This window comes from Oxyura jamaicensis, chromosome 1 (assembly GCF_011077185.1).
Source record: "Oxyura jamaicensis isolate SHBP4307 breed ruddy duck chromosome 1, BPBGC_Ojam_1.0, whole genome shotgun sequence".
NCBI classification, from domain to species: Eukaryota; Metazoa; Chordata; class Aves; order Anseriformes; family Anatidae; genus Oxyura; species Oxyura jamaicensis.
The window spans coordinates 87,350,877-87,373,557 of NC_048893.1; the positions used below are offsets into that span (position 1 = coordinate 87,350,877).

Below are 22,681 nucleotides of genomic sequence, written 5' to 3' on the forward strand. Positions count from 1 at the left end.
ATGTTTCTGTTTTAAAAGTATTTTGAACTCAGGGGAAGACCTGCCAGCCCCACCCTCCCCTTCCCGCCCTTCTCCTCAGAGCAACGACGCCGCCTGCGTGGGGCGGGGAGAAGCCGGAGTGCCCCCCCTGCCCCTCCCTGGGCGGGCCCTCCGAGGGGGCGCCGCGGGATTGGCTGCTTTGCGCGGCGGGGGCGGGGCGGTGGGGGCGCGTGGCGATGGAGGCGGTTGTGTGCGCGGAGCATGGTGAGTGGCGGGTGGGGGCCGTTGGGGACCGTTGGGAGGGCAGGGCAGGGCAGGGCAGGGCAGGGCACCGGCCCCTCTCCCGCTGACCATTACCTGCTCCCGTCCTGCCCCGCAGGCTCCCTCTGCTTCCTGAAGACCGGCGTCCGCGATGGCCCCAGCAAGGGGAAGAGCTTCTACGTGTGCGGGGCGCGGGGCTCGGCCCCCTGCGGCTTCGTCGTGCCGGCGCCGTAGGTGCAGGGCTTCGTGGGCAGGGGAGGTGGGTTGGTGGAAGCTGCTGGCGGTGGGACGGGCAGGGACACGTAGTGGTCACTCACAGTAGTCCCTACGAGTTTTGTCGGTGGGCTAAGTACCTTACTGCAACAGGCGCTGTGAAAGATAGGCAGGACTTCCATAACAACACCTGTCTGACTTCCCTCTATTTTCTACAAAGAGAAGTGCGGATTTTGGAAAAAATAGCATCTCATCAAAACCAGATCACATAGTTAGAAAAAGAGAGCTAGTTTCTCTACTCTTCTAATTTCATTAACCCTCATGTTTTCAGATTTCTTTGCATAGATCTGCTTTTAGATAAGTGCTAGTTAAGGGTTTTCATCTGTACCTGTGCATAAATATATGTTAGGACAAAGGAGATGCAGAAGAATCAGATTATCACGTAGTATCCCCAGCTGGCCCAGGATTCCTGAGTTTGTGGAGTTTTCTGTTGTCAGTAGAGAAAACAGCCTAAAAACTAGTCCATCACAGATCTTTAGAGTACGTTTCAGATTCTGGCTGCTAGAGTTTGGCAAGTTTCTGATTTGAGGCAATGCAGAGAATTTTAGTAGCTGGAAGATACCTCCAAGACAGGAGTTTGTTAATAGTTTCTGTATAAAAGTATTGTCCTTTTCCTTATGTTCTGAAAGCTAAGTGAGGAAGCATGAACACAGGATGACTGGCTTTAGGAAAATCTGCTGTGTCAGCAGTTCTAAACTTCTGTATTCTTTGTCTTTGAGTAGACTTTCCAAGTATTTTGTTCCAAGTAACTATTTCCATTGTTGCTCTTCCTTTGTTGGCTCGTGTTGTCTTTTTTCTTCCCCTTTTCTTTTCCTCTTTTTAGTATTCCTGCTTCTTACTGCTTGATCCATGAGGGATTCATGGTGGAGCTACAAGTTCTGGTTCAGCAGCAGGACAGAGATGAATACCAGTAAGTGGAAACCAAGGAAGGTTTGCTGTATAGATTTGACCACTTGGAATTGCGCGGTGATGGCTGACCTGCAGAACTGAAAAACTTTGTCCAGTCTAGAGGCCTTTACTTAGTATGTTTCTAAATGTTTGTTATTTTTATTAGTGATGATATTCAATAACACAAGTCTGAGTGATCAGTTAGTGTTCCTTTTTCAAAGGATTGAATATAGCTCTGTTGTTGGGTTCATCAAAGTTTCGTGATGATTGCATCAAGTTCAGCAGTTGTAATTCAGATAAAGTTCCTCTAGCTGTCCTTGTTGACTACAGATTTTAAAAAGTTCTGAGTCTGTTTCTTGGATGATTTAAAGATGAAGTGGCCCGTGTAGTGTAAATACTAAGAATAGCTATTCTCTCGTGCCCAAAAATCATGAGATTTTGAAGGCTCTGAACATACTGCTTTTATCTCAGCAATTTTTTAGCACTACACCTTCAGCTTTCATTTCAAGATTCAAAACAAAAACACAAAAACAAAGCCCCAAGCCCTAAGAATCTTAATCCAGAGAATGCTTATTACAAAAATAGCTTATTACAAAACTTATAAGAAAATCAATGTTCATGATTTTTGCTGTGCGGAAGTCTGAATGTAAAGTGCAGATCAAGTGGTCATCTTTGTGATGTTCTCAGTGCAAGCTAATTTTTAGAGAATGCTTAGAGTTCCTTTATTGTTTCTCTTGGTTCAAATCTTGCTTTATTCTTTTGTAGGCTGTTTTACCGATGTGTTAACAGTAAGTTGAATGGGAAGAAATGGTGTGGAAGTGTCCCATGGCAGGTATGAATATTTCATTTATATTACAGTATCAGGTTATTTCAACGTGACTTCATTCTGTCTACTGTAGTCACCTCTGAGATTACATAGTGGGAGAGTTTGTATTTTCTAGCTGAAAAGCTATTGGCTTGTTGTCCTCCAAATGTGACTTCATACTCCAAAATTGTGTGAAGTATTCACTGTTAACCAGTCTGGGGCAAAACAAACAAAAAAACACCCTTGGGTTGGATTTCCAGCCATTTCCAGCCATACTCTTAAGAATGGTGATGTTGGAACTTGATTCCCAAAAAACATGGGAATGGCAAAGGCAGGAAAAAAAGAGCAGTTCTGTTTTCCTTGTAAAGTGTTTATCCTGGTCCTGTTAAAATGATAGGAAAGATGATGTTCACAGAGAACAAAGTCTTGCTTAAGTGTTGTGTATATAGTTAGCAGGTTTTAATAATTAACGTTAGCACTTGTGTATATTGCAGGATCCAAAAGCTACCGAAGTGTCAAAAAACTTAGAATCACAGCCCAAGAAAGTACCTCTCTTCAATCCCGGTGGCCAAAGAAATCCATTCAAAGTGATAGACAAGAATTGTGAACAAACAGCCTGGAAACAAATTAAGCAAGGCAATGGAGAGGAACGTAAAGGAAAAGGAGTTGACGTGGAGAAAGATAGTGTGGTGGTGGCACATGAAGAAAAGAAGTCAACCTCTGATTCCTCTGCAGAGAGAGAACATCTAGAAGGGCTGAAAACTGAGAAGAAACAATTCAAGGGAAATAGTAGTGATCCAGAGCTTAAGGAAAGACACTTCAGGAAAGAGTCTGAATCTCAACTTACTCTTCCTGAGGCTTGGGAATGGAAAAACACTTACCAGGATGAAGTGAAACATGTAGGAAGTGGTAGGGAATCCAAGAAATCACCTGAATATGTGGAGAAAGAGCCAAGTGGGAGATCAGAACTCTTTCCAGTAAGTCTTGGAAAGCAAAGTACAAGTACCAAGCTTCCAGAGAAAGAGCAGCTCAGAGGGAAAAGTTTAAAAAGCTGTGGGGATACAGAAACCAGAGAGAGAGAGTACGTTGGGAAGAATGGAGAGACAAAACCACTGACTAAAGAAAATGCAATTTCCACAACAGTACCCCAAGTAGCATCACAACATGCTCTCCTGAAGCAAAGAGGAGATGCAGCAGCAGCATCTAAGACACAAAGCAGACCAGGTCTGGAACAGCCTGCTTATGAAGTTCCTGCCAGTCATGAAGTAGTACTTGTTTATTCCTCGTCAGGTAAAAATGAACCAGAGAAATCAGTTGAGGCTTTGCAACCAAGAGAGGTTCTTGCAGGAGCATCAGGCAAGAGTATGCAGGAGGCATCTTTGGCAGGAGCTGCAGCATCGCTTCAGATAGAAGGACACCAGGATCCCAAGGTTCTTCGCAACCATCTTGAAGTCCAGCTGAGGCAGAAGAAGGTGACTCATTGCACCTGTTACTCCTTTTTTGTTTTGTTCTGTTTCTTTCTGTGTTTGGAGTGACTTCCCTTACCCGTGACAGCAATCAGAATAGAGTATTTCCTCACAACAGAACTGCTGAAATATTTAGAGTGTGTGGAAGGGTGGGACAAAGGGAGGGAATTAAGTGTAGGCACATGCTAGTTGTTTTAACCCACTTACGAGATGATTTATGTGTCTGCCTTATAGTTAATTTGGGTAAGATGTAAAACTATGCAGCAAGCTTAACCTTTTTAAGTAACATGACTATTTGTATATCATGATCTTGCATAGAAAGAGTGATCTAGACACAAAAGCTCACACTAAGATTAAATAAACTAGCTGTCTGTGTAGAAACGTGCAAGTAGTTTGGACTTCAGGTGCTTTGAGAGATGTTAAGATTGTCTGAATCTCTTCACTACCTGATCATCCTGTTTCATAAAACGGTGGGAGGGAGCCTGCATCCATTTATCTTTTCTGAAGTATACTAATGATTAATTTATTTTCTGCTAAAAGACTATTTAATTGCATTAAATGGTACCTAAAAGTTTTTGGAGTATTAAAATATGAATTACTGTGGTATAAGATTAGTGTTTTTAAACTCTTGACTCCCTGGTTGTTCTCCTCTTGGCAGAAAGCTTGGTAAAGCACATACAGCTTTTGAATTCCATTGTTGTTTTGCAGAATACATTGGCTACAGTGAACATCCAAGTACTGCCAGATAAAGGGCAAAGGTTATTAAAGCAAGTGCAGGATTTGGAAGCTGCACTGAGTGCTCTTAACATTTCAACAACAGATACTGCTGAAAAAGGTAGGGCTTTTTTTTTTTTAACCAAAACTTTGCAAAATGTTTTGTTTTTTCTGTAGTTTTTAATATTGTGGGAAAAATAGTATACCTTTTATATATGGTTTGTGACTTATATAAAGTTTGTCTGTTGACATTCATTGAAGATGAAAAAATGTGTTGGTTGTGAAAAAGGTAAGGAAAATGAATGGAGCAACTCAAGCGCTTCCTCTGAAGGGTGGTGACTTCCCAAGAGGCTCCTCCCATCATCAGGACTAGTTCTTTTCACAGTTTTGGCTGCATGACTGAGGCAGGCGTTCCTCTGAGAACTTGCCAGTGAAGGGTTAAATTCCACTTTGTTGCAGTATGGAACCATGCTGCTCATGCAGAAAGTCTCTTTTGGCTGCTCTGTGTGAGTGCCTGAGTTAGCATAGGCAAGATAAGCAACTCCCAGTGTGCCATTGCTGTAATGTGACTTCTGAATTCTGTTAACTAATACCAATTGGTTGTGGCAGATAGGCATTTTGTTGAGCTGCCTGCACCACCACCTTAACAGCAGAGTTGCTCTGTGATAATAGTATCGATTGTGTTGATGAAAAGGTCCAGTTTGACAGCTCTGGAAACTGAAGGTCTTTAGCAAGAAAACAGCCCCTCGTGGGCCACCAAACAACAGGCAGTCCTGATGCCTTATTCCAGGTCTGGCTTTAAGCAAGAGACCTTTGCAGGAGGAAAGAAAGAGCTCAAAGTTCTTGGCCCATTTGTTCTTGGATGTTTTGATTGTTGTTTTTTTTTTTTTTTTTTTTTTTCCTGATCAAATAATTGCCAAGAAAGATGTCTTTAGCAGGGGCAGTGGAACACTGGAAATGATGTATACAACTGTCCTTATGTATGTGTTAATCTAGTCACAGTTGCAGAGTTTACTTTGTTGGTACAAACTATACGATGAGGCCTGTGCTCAACTGCATTGCCTGCCAAGTAGGAGCAGGCTAAGTGCATGCATGTTAACAGCTGTGGTGGCTCAGCTGGTCTGGTAACTCTTGTCTGTTAAATCACTGTGACCATGGAACCTTTTCAAGCAGACCATCAGGCTAAATGAAAGTCCTTCTTTGGGCTGTAATGCAAGGCTCTAAGGTCCACTGTGCAACCTTATCACCCTGCAATTCCTTTGTTCTTAAGGGGAGGATGGTGCCAGCGGTGGCTGTTGTGAGGAACCTTTGCCTAATCCATTTGGCAGACCAGGTGGTACAAAGCTGATAACACCACTGCCTCTCAGGGATCATAAAGCTGGGACCTCTTCAGGCTTGCACAGTCACCCTTCTGCTGCTGCTGCTTTGGGCTCCAGTGAATATTGCGGTCATGGTTTTGGAAGTAAGTATGGAAAGCCTGTTCATTAAAAAAAAACACTGGGGAAGACCAGGTCTCACAGAAACCTGCAGCTTGTGATATATGACAGTACTAAACATTTTTTTGTTACTATGAGCTGCATACTATCTCCTGGGCATCTCTAGTCACTGAGATCAGTCTCTGAGATGGTACGTCCCCTTGGGAGAGGTAGCTTTGTAAACATCTCACACGTAGTACTGTATCTTTTCAGTGAACTCTGGTGTACAGAATCTGTATGGCGGAAGAATGACAGAAGACCGACTCAGGGCTGTACATCGTGCCACAAGTGATGCTATTGAACATCTTCACAAATGTCTAGAATCCTGTCCGACAGAACAGACAGTAGCTGAAGATCCCCCTGGATTGAAGGTGAGTTGGCAAGGATGGAGAATGTTGTGTTGCTGAACTTCGGAAGTGTCTGGTCACCTCCATCGTGGAGCATAACATCAGAGTGATACCCTAGTGCATCTTTTACTTTCATGCTTTAAATTACTTCACAGTTTCACCTGTTGGGAGAAAGAGTCTAATTACTTCCCATCCACGAAGTTGCTGTAGATTACAAATAGCAGTGTTACTACCTCTTGCCATGGTGTCTTTTAAATATTTAGTGCTTGAATGAAGTTGTTTTGCAAAGACAAAGCAATTCACCAACATTTCTATATGATTGGCAGACTAGAGGCATGTTTCTATTGAGAAACTGAGAACCTTGCTATTGTTCCTTTCTCTGATAGGTCTCCCAATGAGCTATAAAAAAGTGTTTTAAAAGTATTTGCAAATGGTCAAGTTCATGCAACCCAATGGACTCCAGGATAGTCAGTTCTCATCTGCCAGAGAGCAGCTCTTGATCTGTCCAGTGGTGCAGAATCTGGAGCTGAGGTTTTGTGCAAGGTATTGTAAGACACACACTGCTACAAGGTGGTGTGTTGATGTATGTGTGTTGCATTGCTTGTCAGATACATTTGGGACCTTTTCAGTGCTTTCAAATGTTGTGCAGTGGTGGTATGTAGTCATCCTTCCTGCCTCTTAAGAGTCTGTAGGGCTTTTAAACTTTATGAGAAAAGGAAGTCTTTTCAATCCCGCTGCTTGACAGTGATGCCTGCTTTGAGCATGGCAGGGTTGTGTGGATTTTCCGCCTGAAAACGCTGCCTTCACTTGCCCTCAGGATGCTGTGAGAGTCTAGGATGGTGTTGTGACTAAAACATTGCCAAGACTGATCTATGGTACTGCTAATCTCCTGATTCTATTGGGTGTCCCTGTCCATGTGGGAAAAGAATAAGTAGGCAAACTTCTTTTAGTAGGATTGTAGTAGGACAGTTCAGCCGTGTAATTTGGTACAGAAAGCAGAAGTGTCTGAACTCTGCAACATGTTTCCTTCAAATCCACTTTCTCACTCTCTCAGGTTCCGTTGCTGCTGCACCAGAAACAAGCACTTGCATGGCTGCTCTGGAGGGAGAGTCAGAGGCCATGTGGAGGAATTCTGGGTAAGCAACAGAATGGGAAAGTACAATTTGGGGGGCAGATAGGTGGCAGCAAAAGCTTGGTAGATAGTTTATTCTGAGGCCAAAAACTAGCTATTTTGTAGGCATGCCAAGGGGCTTGCTTTTCTTTGCCTTTTGACTGATTATAGCTATTAACTCCTTACTAAAGTGTACCCTGATGTATATTTTTGATTCCACAATTGTCCAGGGCATTTTCTGTTGCGGTAGCTACTTCAGTGTAGATATGAGCTAGCTAGGCTCATTTCTGCAGGTCATTGTAACTTCTGTGTCTCTCTTTCCAGCTGATGACATGGGCTTGGGGAAGACTCTAACGATGATTGCTCTGATTCTGGCCCAGAAGCAGCTGAAGACAGAGAAAAGAAACAACAAGCTAGAAACGTGGCTATCCAAAAACGGTACACAGTTGTTTCTGTCATACAATCCATACGTTATGATGTGGTGCCATTTAAATACTTAAAGCATTGTGGGTGTAGGTTATAGAGGTTAATGACTCCTCAACAATCTCTATCCATGTTTACTTCCCTTCTGCAGGAAAATTCCATTGGAATTAATGTTTACTGCACTCCCTTACAAAGCCTTTCTCTTGATCAGTGGTATTTGTTCTTCCACTGGGTGTGTAGGATTTTACAACTCGTTACTTCTGTAGTGTGGGCATTTTTCATTGGCTATTTTCCTGAATCAGGTAAAAACTGCATATGCTGTTTTGAAAAAAATTTGAATGCTTGCACAGTTTGCTTAGCGTAAAGACTTGGATTATTCCTCACCTTTCTGTGATTTATTTTTCTTTTGTTATACCCTCATAAGGTTGTTTTTCTTGTCTATGGATACGGGAGCTAGAGTTTTTTTAAGAAAGATACTTGAAAGAACAACCTGTCACTGTCTCCATCCTCATGTTTGGTCTGCTTTTTCTGGTTTTGCCAAGTTGACTGACAGTGTGCTTGGTTCTTGTTTTGTTTTGTTGTTATTGTTTAAATATGGCTCCAAATGGTGACATTTCAATTTTATAGAACAACAAAAGAGAAGCATTTATTTGGCATTATATTCTCAGAAACAATTCAAGTTAGTTCCTGTCTTCTAATCTTTCAGTTTATCCAAATGACTTGCTCAGATTTATAGCGTAACTCTGAGTGGATATCAAGTGACACTTCAGTGTCTAAGCAGAGTTTTTTTGTTTTCCTCCCAAAACTAACAGTCACCAGGAGTGCATAGTGGAGATACCTGCTTCACATACTGCTCACAGGAAAATTTTCTTACTTGTTGAAACTATCCAAAATTTCATTTTTGTAGTCTAATGTGAAAACACTAAAACCTGCCTGCAATATTTTCCTCCAGATTCCACTGTTATCCCTGCATGCAGCACTTTAATCATTTGTCCTGCATCCTTGATCCATCACTGGAAGAAAGAGATTGACAGACATGTGAGCTATGGAAAACTGAGGATCTATTTGTACCATGGGCCAAATCGAGATAAACGTGCAGAGGTGTAAGTGCTAAACTGTAAACATGACCAAGAAAAGTAAAACACTACTTAGCAAGAGACTGTACATCAACAGTTGAAATTCAGTGGCTGTAGAATGTTGGAAGAACATGAAGATGGAAATGTGGAGGATATAGAATATCAGGCTGATGTCTGCTCTCAGGATGTATAAAACCTTAATGACCTGTCCAATGCCACGTGGTTCTGGTGCAGGCTATTGCTGCTCCTGGTAACACAGCATACATCTTCTGAAACTCATCTCTTGCTTGCAGAGATTCAGTGGCAGTTTCTTCCATGCTCATGCTTTGTGGTTATATTTATCAGCTAGAGGCGTAGACCCAAAAGCTTTCTACACCACTTCAGGCCATGCTGAGCAGTTTTTCTAAGTGCTGCATTCTGAGTAGTGTTTACCTTACGTGGTGTGCATTGTGTACCACCAACTTTTAACCGTCTTCTTGAGCTTACTATGTTTACTTTGAGTATGCATAAAATGGGGACAATCTGTCCTTCCTGCTTGACTTGCTATGAAATTCATTTTTCTGTAAAACTCTGCATTTAGCTCTTGTAGAACTATGTAACTCTTAAACCTTGAGCATGTGTCTTGTCTGCTTTGAATTCCTCATTTGTTCTTGCTCCTGATTAGTTATTTTCCTTTATGCAGGCTCTCTGAATATGATGTTGTTGTCACAACTTACAGCCTTCTCTCCAAGGAGGTTCCCACAAGCAAAGAGGAGGGGGAAGTCCCTGCTGAGGACCATGACGTGGGGGTGAGAAGCTGTTTTGTTGATAAAGGATTGCTTTAACCTTTTTGTTCAGAGGTGGTACAAGCCATTGTTGTTTGAAGGAGCACCTTATGCTACAGTGAGCAGTAGGCTGAAGAAATTTTTTCCATAAGTACCCTATTGAGGTTGCACAATAAAAACAAAGTGATGAGAGAAAGTGTTACGAAGTGCAGAAAGAAAACAGAAAAATACAAGAAATCAGTTCTGTAGGAATACAGAATGCACTACATGGAATATAGTTGAAACGTATTTAAAAGTAATATTAAGAGTGCAATGAGGAATCTCATGCTCTTCCTTTGAGGCGAGACCATGGAGGAACATTAGAATCTGGTGTTTGCTGCTTGAAGCAGCAATGTCCCTTTAAACTATCAGAAATCTGTCTCACTTGGGTTTCCAGTCTCTTTGAACTGGCTCTGAGGCAACTTGCATGCTGTATTCTTGAAGGAAAAGCAGTGTGCTTTCTAGCTGTGATAACAGTCTAGTGACTGTGGAATACCAATTGAACTTGGTTACATGGTGTAGAGAAGTCCCTTAGTGGATATTTTTACCTCCTACCTCTGTGCACAGATCCAGATGTAGTTCTTAAAGCAAACAGTCCTTTGATATCCTGAAATGTAAAGGTGGCACCTATAAAGCTGTAGAGAGATCCTGTATTTACAAGTACAGGATATGCCCCAGTAGAATAATTACATGTTTCTTTGTCACAGCCTAGCAAAACATTACTGATACGGAATGCCTCTTGGGAAGGAAGAGGAGATAAAATGTTAAGAGCAAGAAAAACGACAAAAGACTAGAAAGTGCCATCATGAGCTGGCAAACGTATTCTTTGGCTTAGAAGCCTTGGAGAGGTGATTTTTTGGAAGTATTTCTTCTGTTACAATAAGAGCTCAGATTACTGCTGACTAGTGAAAGAAAAAGGCTTCTTTCTGGAAAAAATGTTTGCTTGTGGCTCTTCAGAGAGCTTGGCGAGATTATTGGTTTGGGTTATATATAAATACTCTGTTTTTTCTTACAGAGTGGGTCATCTCCCTGTTCCCCTCTGCTCAGGGTAGATTGGGCTCAAGTCATATTGGATGAAGCTCACAATATTAAAAATCCAAAGGTTCAAACCTCCATAGCTGTGTGCAAGCTGAGAGCTGGTGCCAGATGGGCTGTCACTGGGACACCAATACAGAACAACCTACTGGACATGTACTCTCTTCTGAGGTGAGGTAACTGCATGTGAGGCACATGGACGGGGTTCCCATCCCAGTGATTCTTCACTAACAAAGTGCTGAAAGTGTTTCTAAATTTGAGCAGTCTCAGTTAAACAAGGGATAGTGAATCGAGTTGTATTACCACTACAGGCACTGGACTGCAAAGGCTGTGGCTGAGGCAGTAAACAAATCTGACCATGTTTGTTCTGTTGTTGTTTGCAGCTATTCTACTTTTATGTAGGACAAAGAGAAATTACTTCAGATCCCCTGTTTCCAAGATGAATAACTACAAAACTTACTTTAATGAACAAAAGTTTTGTGCAGTAAGCCTCCTTCCTACTAGGGCTGCCAGGAAGGATCTTATTAGAGTGTTACGCTCTTGGGGCTTTTACAGAAAGAGTGGAAAACTAGCTTCTCTAAACAAATGATAAACAAGTTAAACTCTATGTTCCTTCATTGCTGGGGGGAAAGATAATGAAAGGTGTTGGAGAAACAGAGAAAACTTGCATTTGAAATTCATTTTTGTATTGTTGAACTTAATTTTCAAATAAAAGGTACAAGATTTTGAAATATAAATGTTTTTTGGCAAGTGCATGTGCTTCTTGATGGCCTTTCTTTGACAGTGATGCTTGAGACATAATGAGCTATGAGGAAGTGGTGGATATAGAACCAGAAAGTTGCTTTAACTGTGCTAGTAATGGTAAGACTTCTGAACAAAAGTTTAGCTATCATTGAACTGGAAGTGTTTTACTACTCCTAGCTGAATTGAGGATGGTTTGTTTTGAAAAGCAAAGAATTTGGTTCTGGTCACTCAGGAGAAAGCAAAGAACATCTCTTTCCTTGGTATGATGTTTCCTTACCTCCTGTTGTAGGTTTCTACGTTGCTCTCCCTTTGATGAATACAAGGTGTGGAAGTACCAGGTAGATAACAACACTAAGAAGGGAGGAGATAGACTAAGCCTCTTAACCAGGACCTTGCTATTACGGAGAACTAAAGACCAGCTGGATTCAGCTGGAAAGCCCTTGGTAAGAACTAGACAATCATCCCATCATTTTCCATGTAGTAGTCAGTTAGTCCTTTACATGCATGAGTTTGTTAATGGATGGGCTTTCCTGTCTACTGTGGCCTCTTGAGCCTGTGGATATCTATGTCATGTCATAATTACATTAGTATGAATAATTTTGAACATAGCTGATTTTTCATTAAAGACTTTGAAAACAATGTTAAATATTGTATTGAACACAGGTGTTTGTGATGCCATGTAAGATTTTTGCACTATATATAACTGATACTGTGTATTTTTGCTTCAGGTATCTCTGCCACAGCGTAGCATGCAGTTGCATCGGTTAAAACTCTCGGCAGAGGAGCAGTCTGTGTACAATGTGCTCTTTGCAAGATCCAGGTATGAATGTGAGAAAAGATTAAGTATTTTGTTTCTGTTCCTTGAAAAATTGGAAAGGTAAAGCTGCTTTAGGTGGGAAGACCTTTTGAAAAATGTATTTTTTGTTTTTGTTTTCCTTTCTGACTATTTGTCAAACTTAGAATCGTGGAATGATTTGGGTTGGAAGGGACCTCAAGAAACACCTAGTTCCAACTCCCCTGCCATGGGCAGGGACACCTCCCACCAGCCCAGCTTGCCCAAAGCCCCATCCAGCCTGGCCTTGAGCACTTCCAGGGATGTGGCATCCACAGCTTCTCTGGTCCCTGGCTCATATTATATTCTGGGTATTATGATAATCAGACTTACTTCCCTTATGTTTTCCAAAATTGATCTTTCCTTTGATCTTACTAAACACAACTCACTGTGACTTGAGGAACGTAAGTTAATGGAGTAAGAGAAACATACTAAATGATTAATGAAACTTTCTTTACCTTAATGCATCATCAGCTTGCTTGTTAAGCTCAAGTTCCTTTTGCCTTTTTTCTTGCTGTAAATCCTAGTCTTTGCCTTTTTTTTTTTTTTAGGTCAACGCTGCAATCCTACCTAAAGAGACAAGAGCAGAAACACAAGGGTGGAGAGCATGCTGGGGGTAACCCATTTGAGAAAGGTTTGTGCATACCCTACCTTGCAAACATTTGCAGAAGTGATTCTAAGTGACTCAGTTAAGGAGGAAGACCAGACCTGGCCATGTGGGGTCAGGAATTAGTAATTGTTTGGCAATCATTTTGCTGTTTCCTTGACGTTAGGAAGAATTCTGCCACAGTGGTTTTGGGTTTTAAGTGTTGAAGTTATACCTGTGAAACTTCCTTCTGCTTAACGTTTTTGGAGCTCCTGTTTAAGTTTTGAGGGATCTGAATCTGCCAGTCTGTTTGTTTGCTGTGAGTAGTAAAGGAAGCTATGGTTGGTTAAAGGGATGCCAAAATGATTATCGAAGTTTGTTCATAATTGGTACGTAGCAACTGAAGACAGAGTCAGCATTCTAAAGGTAGGCTTCCACTTCTGTGGTTCTTGGAAAATCTCGTAACCTCCTTGGCTCCCATTCTGAAGTAAAGATGTAACTGCTCAGAGAAGAGGTGTCAGAGTTAGCATAAGGTATATGATACTTTGATTTGCAGTGGTGTTTTTTTTTTTTTTTTTTTTTTTTTTTTTTTAATGGGGTCTGATGGGTTCCTGTGTTAAATCAAGTATTAGCTTGTCTGTTGGTTCTTCTTTGCTATTGATGAAACTCTTGCTGAGGGTGGCTGGGCAGTGCTTGGGAATGCCTCCAAGAGCTCTTGATGTTCTCCCTTCCTTGGCAGTTGCACAAGACTTTGGGGGCAGTCAAAAGGAATTCCTAGCAAGTACACAGAGTGCCTTCCAAGTTTCAAGTACTGTCCATGTCTTGTCCATGCTGTTGAGGCTCCGTCAGTGCTGCTGCCACCTCTCCTTACTGAAAGTGGTAATTGTATTGTATTGTAGTAGATGTGGTGTGGAGGGGGTTATTTAAGTGTTTGTATAAGTTAACAGACTTTTTAACACTGCTGGATCATTTATCCAGGGGTGTGTGAACTGAGGCATTTTATAGCCCAAAAGGTTTGTAGATGGGCATACACCCTACTGAAGGGTTCCCCAGTGTGACCTATGTGGGAAGCTCTGGCTCTGGAAACAGCTTTATTTCAGGTAAAATAATACATAAATAGAATTTTATTGGCAGAGATTAAAAAAATAAAAAAATAGAGGAAAAGTCTTGATATTAATCTTGTCCTGAAAAGTGCACAAGTCCACAAGTACAACCTAGTTTAGTGGCTTGTGTGTGCTTGAGCTCTCTAAGTGCTTTGACTGAAGTTGCCTTGCATTAAGTAGACTAATCTTTTGGAATTTTGTTTCTCTGTCATATAAAGTGGATGTAGAATAAGTCTAGATACTAAGGAAACAAGCAGGGGTTTATCTACTACTGTCTTTAATCCTACAAATGTTGAATGCAACTGGGTGATTCTGAGGAGACTGTATAACAGAAAATGGATGTAGGCCTTCCCTACAAAGCTGCTGTTTGAGCCAGAGTATGGGGATAAAGGGACTGTTGGCCTGACCAAGTAGTGTTTATTAATGGTTCCGTCTTTGTATTGCCTAGCATAGCTTCTTTCAAACCTACTGACCTCTCATTGCAGAGACCCTAGATCAGTACTGAATTTGATCTAGGGCTTAGCTGTAATCTCTTATTATGTTGCTTGTTTTTCTTGCAGGCTCTGGACCAAGCTAATTTGACCAGTGAAGGCCTTTCCCTCTCCATTGAGGAGCAACTTAGTGCTTTGACCCTGTCTGAGCTCCAGAATCCTGATTCCAAGTCAACAGTTTACCTCAATGGCACAGCTTTTAAAACAGATCTCTTTGAAATCACCAGGGAGAGCAGCAAGGTATTATGGTTTTCTGATCTCCCTTGAGAAGCTTGATTTCAGCACTTTCCTTTTAAATAGTTAATGAAATGTCGTACCGTGCCAGTTACAGATTGGGCTAAGTTGGCAGTTTAGGTGGAATCAGAAGTTTGGGTGCTTATAAAGCTGTGAGAACCTGACTGTGCTGACATAACATCACTGAAAATCATAGAATCATTAAGGTTGGAAAAAAAAATCCAAAATCATCTCATCCAACCGGAATCTTGAACACTGCCTTGTTCCACAGAAGTTTAGAAAGTCATGCATGTGAGAGTGTGGTGTTTGTGAAAAGCTAAAGAAAATGGGATGTCAGCAGCTGGAGAGGTGGACGTAACTTGGCTTCTCATGGAAGGATTGTACTCTGTAAAATATGGTTGTATGACTTGATTTCTTAATAACAGCTGTTAAAGTATCTTGAAAGTCTGAGCACAAAAGTTTTAGTTGAAGAGTTACTTTGATCACTTTCTGTTTATCACTTTCTGTTTCAGTGAAGAATAGCCAAGCATGAGCTGGGTTATGATAGCAAGCAGACTGACTTTTTTTTCTTGCAGATAGCTCACCTCTTGGCTGAACTGAAAACTGTTCGGAGTCACTCGGAATCTCAGAAAAGGTTAGCATACGTGCACTTTATTTAGCCTTAGTAATTGAGAGAAGTATGTCTTTTGACAGCGTTAGAAATAGTTCAAAACAACTGAATATAAAATTCCAGAACAGTGAAATGGTGACAGTACTTCAGTACTTAAAAGCTGATGGTGAGAAAAATCTAAGAGGGTAGGTTGAGAAGTAGATTAGCATAAATATAGGGGAGTATGTGAGGAATTTCAGGCTTTGAGGCCTAGGAGGACTCACCAAAACCAGAATTTGGAAGGGCTTGGTCATGCTGTGCAATGTTTGTCCTAAGTGCTGAACTACTGCTCCCCTGCCTTCAGGAAAAAAAAAAAAAAAAGTAGAATAAAGTAGTGGTTGGAACACATTGACTAAGGACTTAGGTGTTGCTGAGAGCCTGCGTTCTCACTTGTTTAAGTTAATCTTTGTATTCCTTTTCCTTCATGCCAGACTGCACTGTTGCAGATGTTTCTGCTTGTTTTTGTTAAACAGTGTAGAAGGCACTTAGAGGTGCGCGGCTGGAAAGTAGTTACAGCTGTGCCGTTGTTGAGTGGGGAGAGTAAAGTCTATTCCAAAAAGCATCCCTACCGTAAGATTGGGAACATCAGCATTAATTTGGTTCCCTAACAAAAAGTTACTGTACAAGTTACTACCTTCCAAACTGCTTATTGAAAGGATGTGAGGAGTGAGACTTCAGGAAATCCAAGTTTGGTGTTCCTGCTGATTAATTTAGTGGAAAACAATGCAACTTGAGATTGATGGGTGGCAATAGAAAATCCAAAAATAGTGGCAAAAGCGACAGACTTACCTTGTCTCAGGGTTGTAGGTTATTAGCCTTTCAACAGAAGGTTGTATCACTATACCAAGAGGAGAGTCTATTTCTGAATTGAGAAGGAATTCCTGTGTCCATTTTGCAATGGGGAAGGGGGCCTGTGTCATTGTCCCCTCTTGGGTGAGACACTGCAGTAACCAAACTGTTAAAAATCACGCACAGTTTTCTCTAACTCCATGTTTTCTGTCTCCAGTGTTGTTGTGTCTCAGTGGACAAGCATGTTGAAAGTTGTGGCTGTGCACCTCCAGCAATTAGGGCTGAAGTATGCAATCCTGGATGGCTCTGTCAATCCTAAACAGAGAATGGATGTGGTAGAAGAGTTCAATAACAATCCCAAGGGACCTCAGGTATGGAATAGGGGCAACGGAACAGTTACTAGCAGTTGTGATGGCTGACTTCCTGATTTCATTTACTGGAACAACTTTAATTTGGATATCTAGATGTAAAAACAGATGTGTATCTTATAATGACCAGGAGCAGCTGTGACAAGCTCTTTTTGTTCTGTACTGAGATCATCTGGCTTCAAAGCCTCATACAAGGGTTGTCCAAATCTCCTGTGTTTTTCAAAAGATGTTTTTGCTACAGAGAGTAATGTGTAAGGTATGAGACCAATTAGGTCCACTCGGAGCAGGATGGTTGTTTCCAACTCATGTCACTGCACTGGAAGTGCAATTGGAGTGCAACTCCTTTCTTTAGTTTCCCTGCTTGCCAAGGAACCTCTAAGATTTTCATGCTGTTTTTCAGCACATCAGGTATCTTTGGCCAGACTGTAATCTTTTTGAGAAGAGAGGATGGCAGTTGAATCTGTTTATGAAGACAAAGTAACAACAAGAGCATATCTCACCCTTAAATAAGGATAGGAAGATTGGGATTGGGGTGGGAGCTAGGTCATACTTTCAAAATAAGGTGACCTCACTGAAATTTCTTCCACCTTTGAGTACTTTCTTTTTTTAATGATGAACTACAGTGTTTTAGCTCTTCTTGAAAATAGTTTCTAGTCTGCAACTTTGGCCAACGGAAGGAAGCTTGCCAAATGACTGAAGAAGTTTGAATCCAAATTCATTTTTCATAATGGTACCCCTTCATTTGAACACCGACGTCCTTATGATCTAGGCAGAACAGGCTGCCTTCTTTGAGGATGGATCTGTGACTGAAAGGGGGAGTATGTTGTGCATTAGCTTATTTTCTTGTCTGAATATCTTAAACAAGCTGCTATCCACAAAACAGATCTTTCTCTCTTTCTAACTTTGAACTTAAACGAAGGAAGATTTCTGCAAGCTATATGAATAGCTGAGTCCTTGAACAAGACCAGCATTTTAACATACTATGAAACTGAGCGGTAAATGTATATTGCAAATGTCTCTGTCCTTAACTGATAAGTTGTGGGGTTGGTTTGTTTGTTTTCCTGCTGAACAAGAATCATCTGCCATAATCTCTTTCGGGCTATTCATCTTTCTCTAGTACTAGGTTATGTGACATCAAAGGTAAATGAGTGGCAGGCCATTTCAGTCCAACTGACTGTGTTTAAGTAACTGTGATTCTTAATTCGCAGCTGGTGCTACTTGGTGCCGTTGTTGGCAAGAGGGTGTCATCAGAGCGTCTGGTCATTTAAGTTGGGCATGGAGAGAGAATGAACTTTCCAGTCCTTCCTCTAGCCTGTGAAAATGTTTCTGGGTAATACATGTGTGAGGGTAGGCTAGCCTCTTTTAGAACCGTAACTTCATTGTCCAGGCATCTGCGTCTCCTCAAGCAACATCTGGCAAACTTCCAAACATGTAATAAAAATACACATATAAATACGATAAACAGATCCTTTGGTCTGATCTTTAATTCAAATTAATGTGACATAAGACAGGCTCCTTAAATTAACTCTATTTTTGTCCTTTGAAGGTAATGTTGGTCTCGTTGCTGGCTGGAGGAGTTGGCTTGAACTTGACAGGAGGAAACCACCTCTTTCTCCTTGACATGCATTGGTAAAGAAACATAAAATTTCTTTCTCTGAATAAGTATGTAGGGTGTGCTGCTTTCTTCCTCACCATGTGTACTGTGACTTCTGGTATAACTGAGTAGGAAGTTAAGCGTTCAGTTGAGAGTAAGGGCTAATGATTACTTGTAAAAAAGTGTTTTCACTGTAGCCTTCTTCCAAAATACTCGTGTCAGTTCAGGGGGGACTTAGCAGTCCCTGGCTTAATTTCATGCACTTAAAAAAAAAAAAAAAAAAAAAAAAAAGGTACAGGAATGCCTACAGGGAATTTGTCTTGAAACAAATAGATTGTGCTGAGAATAGTCAGTAATAAGGCATAGCTAGTGTACCTTGGGGTTTTATAGGGCTATGAAAATAGTGCATATAAACTCCCGGCGCTTATGCTGTCTCATCAGTCATGCATGTTTTTTTTTCCATACCTGCTTGCATGTGGGAACTTCCAAAGCAAAGTAATGTCCTTCAATGCACAAACTGGACACTTGAGTAGCAGCATTAAATATGTATTTCTACAATATGGAAGTTATTCTCTCTAACTGGCTTCCTGCTTCACTCTCCTCTTTCCTCACCAGCTACTTGGCTTTCTGGCAGTGTTAACTATTGGTCAGAAATACAAGTCTGTATGGAACAGTAGTCTAGATAGCTGATTTTGTTTGTTTTGTTTGTTTGTTTTTTAGCACATTACTACTCATGGCAAAGGAAATACGGTTGGAGTGAATATTGATGATCAAGCTAGTAAACCTAAGGTAGCTTGGGGGGAGTTTGTAGTTTTACAGATGAAGAAAATGGGATGATCTGGAGGTTGACAAATGAGATGAGCACAAAGGCATTGATATTTCAGTTGGTCCTGAATGTAGCCTAGGGGCTTATGTGAGCTGTTTCTTCTCTTGTAGGAATCCTGCTCTCGAAGACCAGGCATGTGACCGCATTTACCGAGTGGGGCAGCAGAAGGATGTTGTGATACACAGGTCAGGACTTCCCTTAGCAGTAAATGAAGCCGCAGCTGCTCATGTACCATCTTGTCTCACTTTAGTTTGTAAAATGACCTTTGTCTGGGGCTTGTTTCCTTACCTGAGGCTAATAATGGGATTTTGGGTTGAGTGCTGGGATATAAAGAGGCATGTTTCTTCTGGCTATTAAACATCAAACTTCTTGGTCTTAGTGGTTATAGTGCTGAACAACTTTAAAAAAAAAAAAAAAGTTTGGGGCAGAAATGGTCTTACATCTCTTTTGCTTAGGAGTATTCACATCTTTTTACCTACCTTTCCTGAGTAGATCTTTCTTGGAAAATGCAGTGGAGCAATTTAGAACTGCCTGGGGGTGGGATAACTAAGCATTGTAGAATGGTTGGTGATCTCATGGTGATAAGCACTTTTGAGTGCTTACTGACTTTTTTTCATTGTCATTCCAGAGGTAGCCACTATGCTCCTCTAGCCTGGACCTTTCTAATATAAGTAACGTAAAAAATATAGAGTATTTGTAGCAAGTGGCAAGGTTGGCCTTTAGAAAAAGCATCTAATGTTAAATACTGAAAAGTTAGCTTAGTTACTCTAAATCCACAAATTGAAAGCACCTGAAATCCCAGATAGCAATTTGTGTACAGTACTTCTAGTATAATAGGTGCAATCTGTTATCAAACAGTCGTTACAAGAATTCATCATGAAATTGCTGTTGCTTTAGATAGTCGAAGTTGAGGCCTAAAGAGCATCAGACTTTTATTTGAAACGTGATAATATCTGTATGTGAGAGTGGTTATTTTCCTTGGACAGGTATATTTTGTCAGTCACGTAATAGGCTGTTAATATTTAAGGGAGGCAAAACTTTGGAAATTCACTTGGAAAACTGTCAGTGTTATATAAACTGTGACTTTTTCCTGGCAGTTGAGGTGATAAGGCTTTGTATTTCTAGGTTTGTCTGTGAAGGAACAGTAGAAGAAAAGATTGTGCAACTCCAGACCAGGAAGAAGGGTCTTGCCCAGCAGGTGCTGTCAGGCAAAGGGGAAACCTTCTCGAAGCTCACCCTGGATGACCTCAAAACTCTCTTTGGCATCTAAATATCCTCTGCAATGGAAATGGAAAGTGATGTTGTACCTACAAATAATTGAGCAGACTTCATCAAAGGGCTGCTGTTTCAAGGTGGTCATTTATTTTAAATAAATAATACAAAACTGCAAAATGTAACTGTTCAGGAAAAAAAGGTTACCAACATTAGCCATTCGTTTAATACTAAACAAAATAGATTGTATATCCAAGAGCTAATAAAGTTATAAATTTAGCTACTGTTTAAACCACTTTTGAGTAAATATTAAAAACAGATATTTGCTTGTTTCTTATATTCCTCTGTATGTTTTTTTTTTTTTTTTTTAGTTAGAAACCTTTCTTCCTCAGGACAGGACAAACAGACGTAAGGGAAACAAGAATGAGAGACAAGTGTGAGGTAGGCACAATCAGAGGCTGGATGAGAAAGTTGGGTTGGCAGGAAGGAAGCAGGAGAATTTTTTTGAGCACAACGATAAGAGAAGATAATAGAAACTTTAGAATATGTCAGTAACAAAAGGAAAAGAAGGATGTACAGGATTTTATTTTTTGCTTCTCAAGAGAACTTTATATACAAATGAAGATGCAGTTTCTCTACCCTGCTTAAAATATCTCTTCAAGCTGAGAAGCAAATTTCTGCGATGTTCCTGTGAAACAGAGAGGAACCTGAATTCCTGATTATTTTTTCCTCCAATGGTTAAATACCATAAGGTTTCCTCAGTGCAAACATTTCAACATAGACTTACTCTTTCTTAAAAGATGCTCCCATGCTCTTTAGTTGAAGTTTTTTTTTAAGAGTAGAGTTGCAAATCCTTGATTAACAGTTTGCATTTTCTCTCCTATCAGAAGCAAGACATGATGGTAAGTGAAGTTTCTAGGCAAGTACTCTTTATTAGTAGTGAAAATTCCCTGCTTCCATCTCCCCCTTTATGGTCCTTAACCATATCCACTGTGTATTCTGGTTTTCTATCAATTATACCATTTCTCTGGGATTTAGCACAGTTGTAAGTTCTCTTTGAATAGGTTATTTATAGTGCTAAGCAGTAAAGCATGAAATGTTGGAGTGCTGTGATGACTTTGGTTCCTGTTGATGGTCACTTGTCATGGACTAAGATGATGGTATTTGTTATCCTTGTAAGTGAAGGAGAGCTCTATTTGCTGACATTTGGTTCCTGTTATTCCACCAGGACACTGTTTTTCTATGATAACACTATGTCAGTCATTTCTTTTACCTGCCTTGATTTGATGTGCAAGCAGGTGATTATTCCAACTTATTGTACAGATAGAGGGGCTAATGGGCAAAAAAATAATCATTTATTTCTGTGTATGTCTGGCTGTCTCTCCCTGTAAATTCAACTGTAGTGCCTTGAGCAGTTTTCAGAACAAAGGAAGGCTATGAAACTTGGGCACTTTAACCATAATCGTGCTTTGTGGCAAATTTCTTGTTTGCCTTGCTCCACTGATTTTCAGGAAAACATACCATATGATCTATTCATTTCAACAAAGCAGGAGGCCATGGACTGATTTTCAAAAATTATTTTGGTTTGGAAGTTTACGTTAATAGAACATGGGTTTCTTCTTTGGAGTTCATGTGTACTCTGATTATGAGCTCCTATCCCTTTTCTTGGAGCGAGTTAGCCTAGCAGGTTTCCCTTGTTAAGGTATATTACTAAATAGAATTCAGTAATCAATTAGAAATCAATTTAGAAATCTATTTCTTGTACACATCCCTTCATTTTGGGCATCTTCCTTTGGCTGAATTTAATTGTAGTCTGAATACTGCATAACTGTTAATGTTACCATTGAGATGAATGCATTTTTCTATTTATATGAAGTTTCTAGGGTTTCAGCCTCTCTTGGGAAACCTAAATAGCCTAACGAGTTACGAAGTGAGTCTACTTGACATTCAGCTTAGTTGAGAGAAGTTCTGAAGCTGAAGGTCTAGTAAATACCATTACCATCCCCTGAAATGGCAAATGAATGCAACTAAGAAATGAATGAAGAATAAGTTTTTGGCATGTGAAGTTTTAAAGGATTTTTTTTTTTTTTATGTGGTGAGGGAAAGAAACTGAGCTTTGGTTGACTGGCTTGCACTGAGCAAACCTATCTGGAAATAATAATGCTGGATGACATGTAACTGGATATTTATATCTAGCTGCAACACAAAAACACAAATCTATTAGGGCCTTGTTTCTTTACAAAAAAAAAACAAAACTGAATGCACTAACACTTCTACTATTAAGAGGAAAAAATGACAGAGGTTCTTTTTCCACCTCTCTATCAAAAAGCTGTCTCCCTTTGTATCTTACTTTACTCCTGAAATCTTTTTCTGCAGGCTCAGTAAAAGTAAAGCAGAACAACCCAGCTTGCCGTCTGCTCAGAGTTAACAAAAGGATCACGGAGTAGGGAGTTAGCAAGGCTGCGGTGCTGCCTCCTGTAAGTACTCAGCAGTACGCTGCACCTTAGGGAGGGATCGTGAAATGGGGCGAGAGTAGCATTCACACGTGGAGCTGGCACTTCCTTGGCTGCTGTCCTACAGCAGTAGTTTCTTAAGCT

The 22,681-nt window shown here is 40.6% G+C and overlaps 1 protein-coding gene across 1 annotated transcript; it reads left to right on the forward strand.

Annotated features, from left to right (window-relative positions):
• Positions 1-190: 190 nt before the first annotated feature.
• On the forward strand, positions 191-20,421 carry TTF2 (transcription termination factor 2). The gene is made up of 23 exons (XM_035314939.1): positions 191-243; positions 359-470; positions 1,337-1,423; positions 2,167-2,233; positions 2,701-3,678; positions 4,381-4,507; positions 5,657-5,848; positions 6,075-6,232; positions 7,263-7,344; positions 7,644-7,757; positions 8,695-8,845; positions 9,501-9,606; positions 10,637-10,827; positions 11,690-11,843; positions 12,129-12,220; positions 12,784-12,866; positions 13,558-13,697; positions 14,482-14,652; positions 15,222-15,280; positions 16,302-16,455; positions 17,999-18,081; positions 18,983-19,057; positions 19,998-20,421. The coding sequence occupies exons 1-23, from the start codon at positions 216-218 to the stop codon at positions 20,140-20,142; spliced, it is 3,549 nt and encodes a 1,182-aa protein (XP_035170830.1). The 5' UTR covers positions 191-215; the 3' UTR covers positions 20,143-20,421.
• Positions 20,422-22,681: the final 2,260 nt, after the last annotated feature.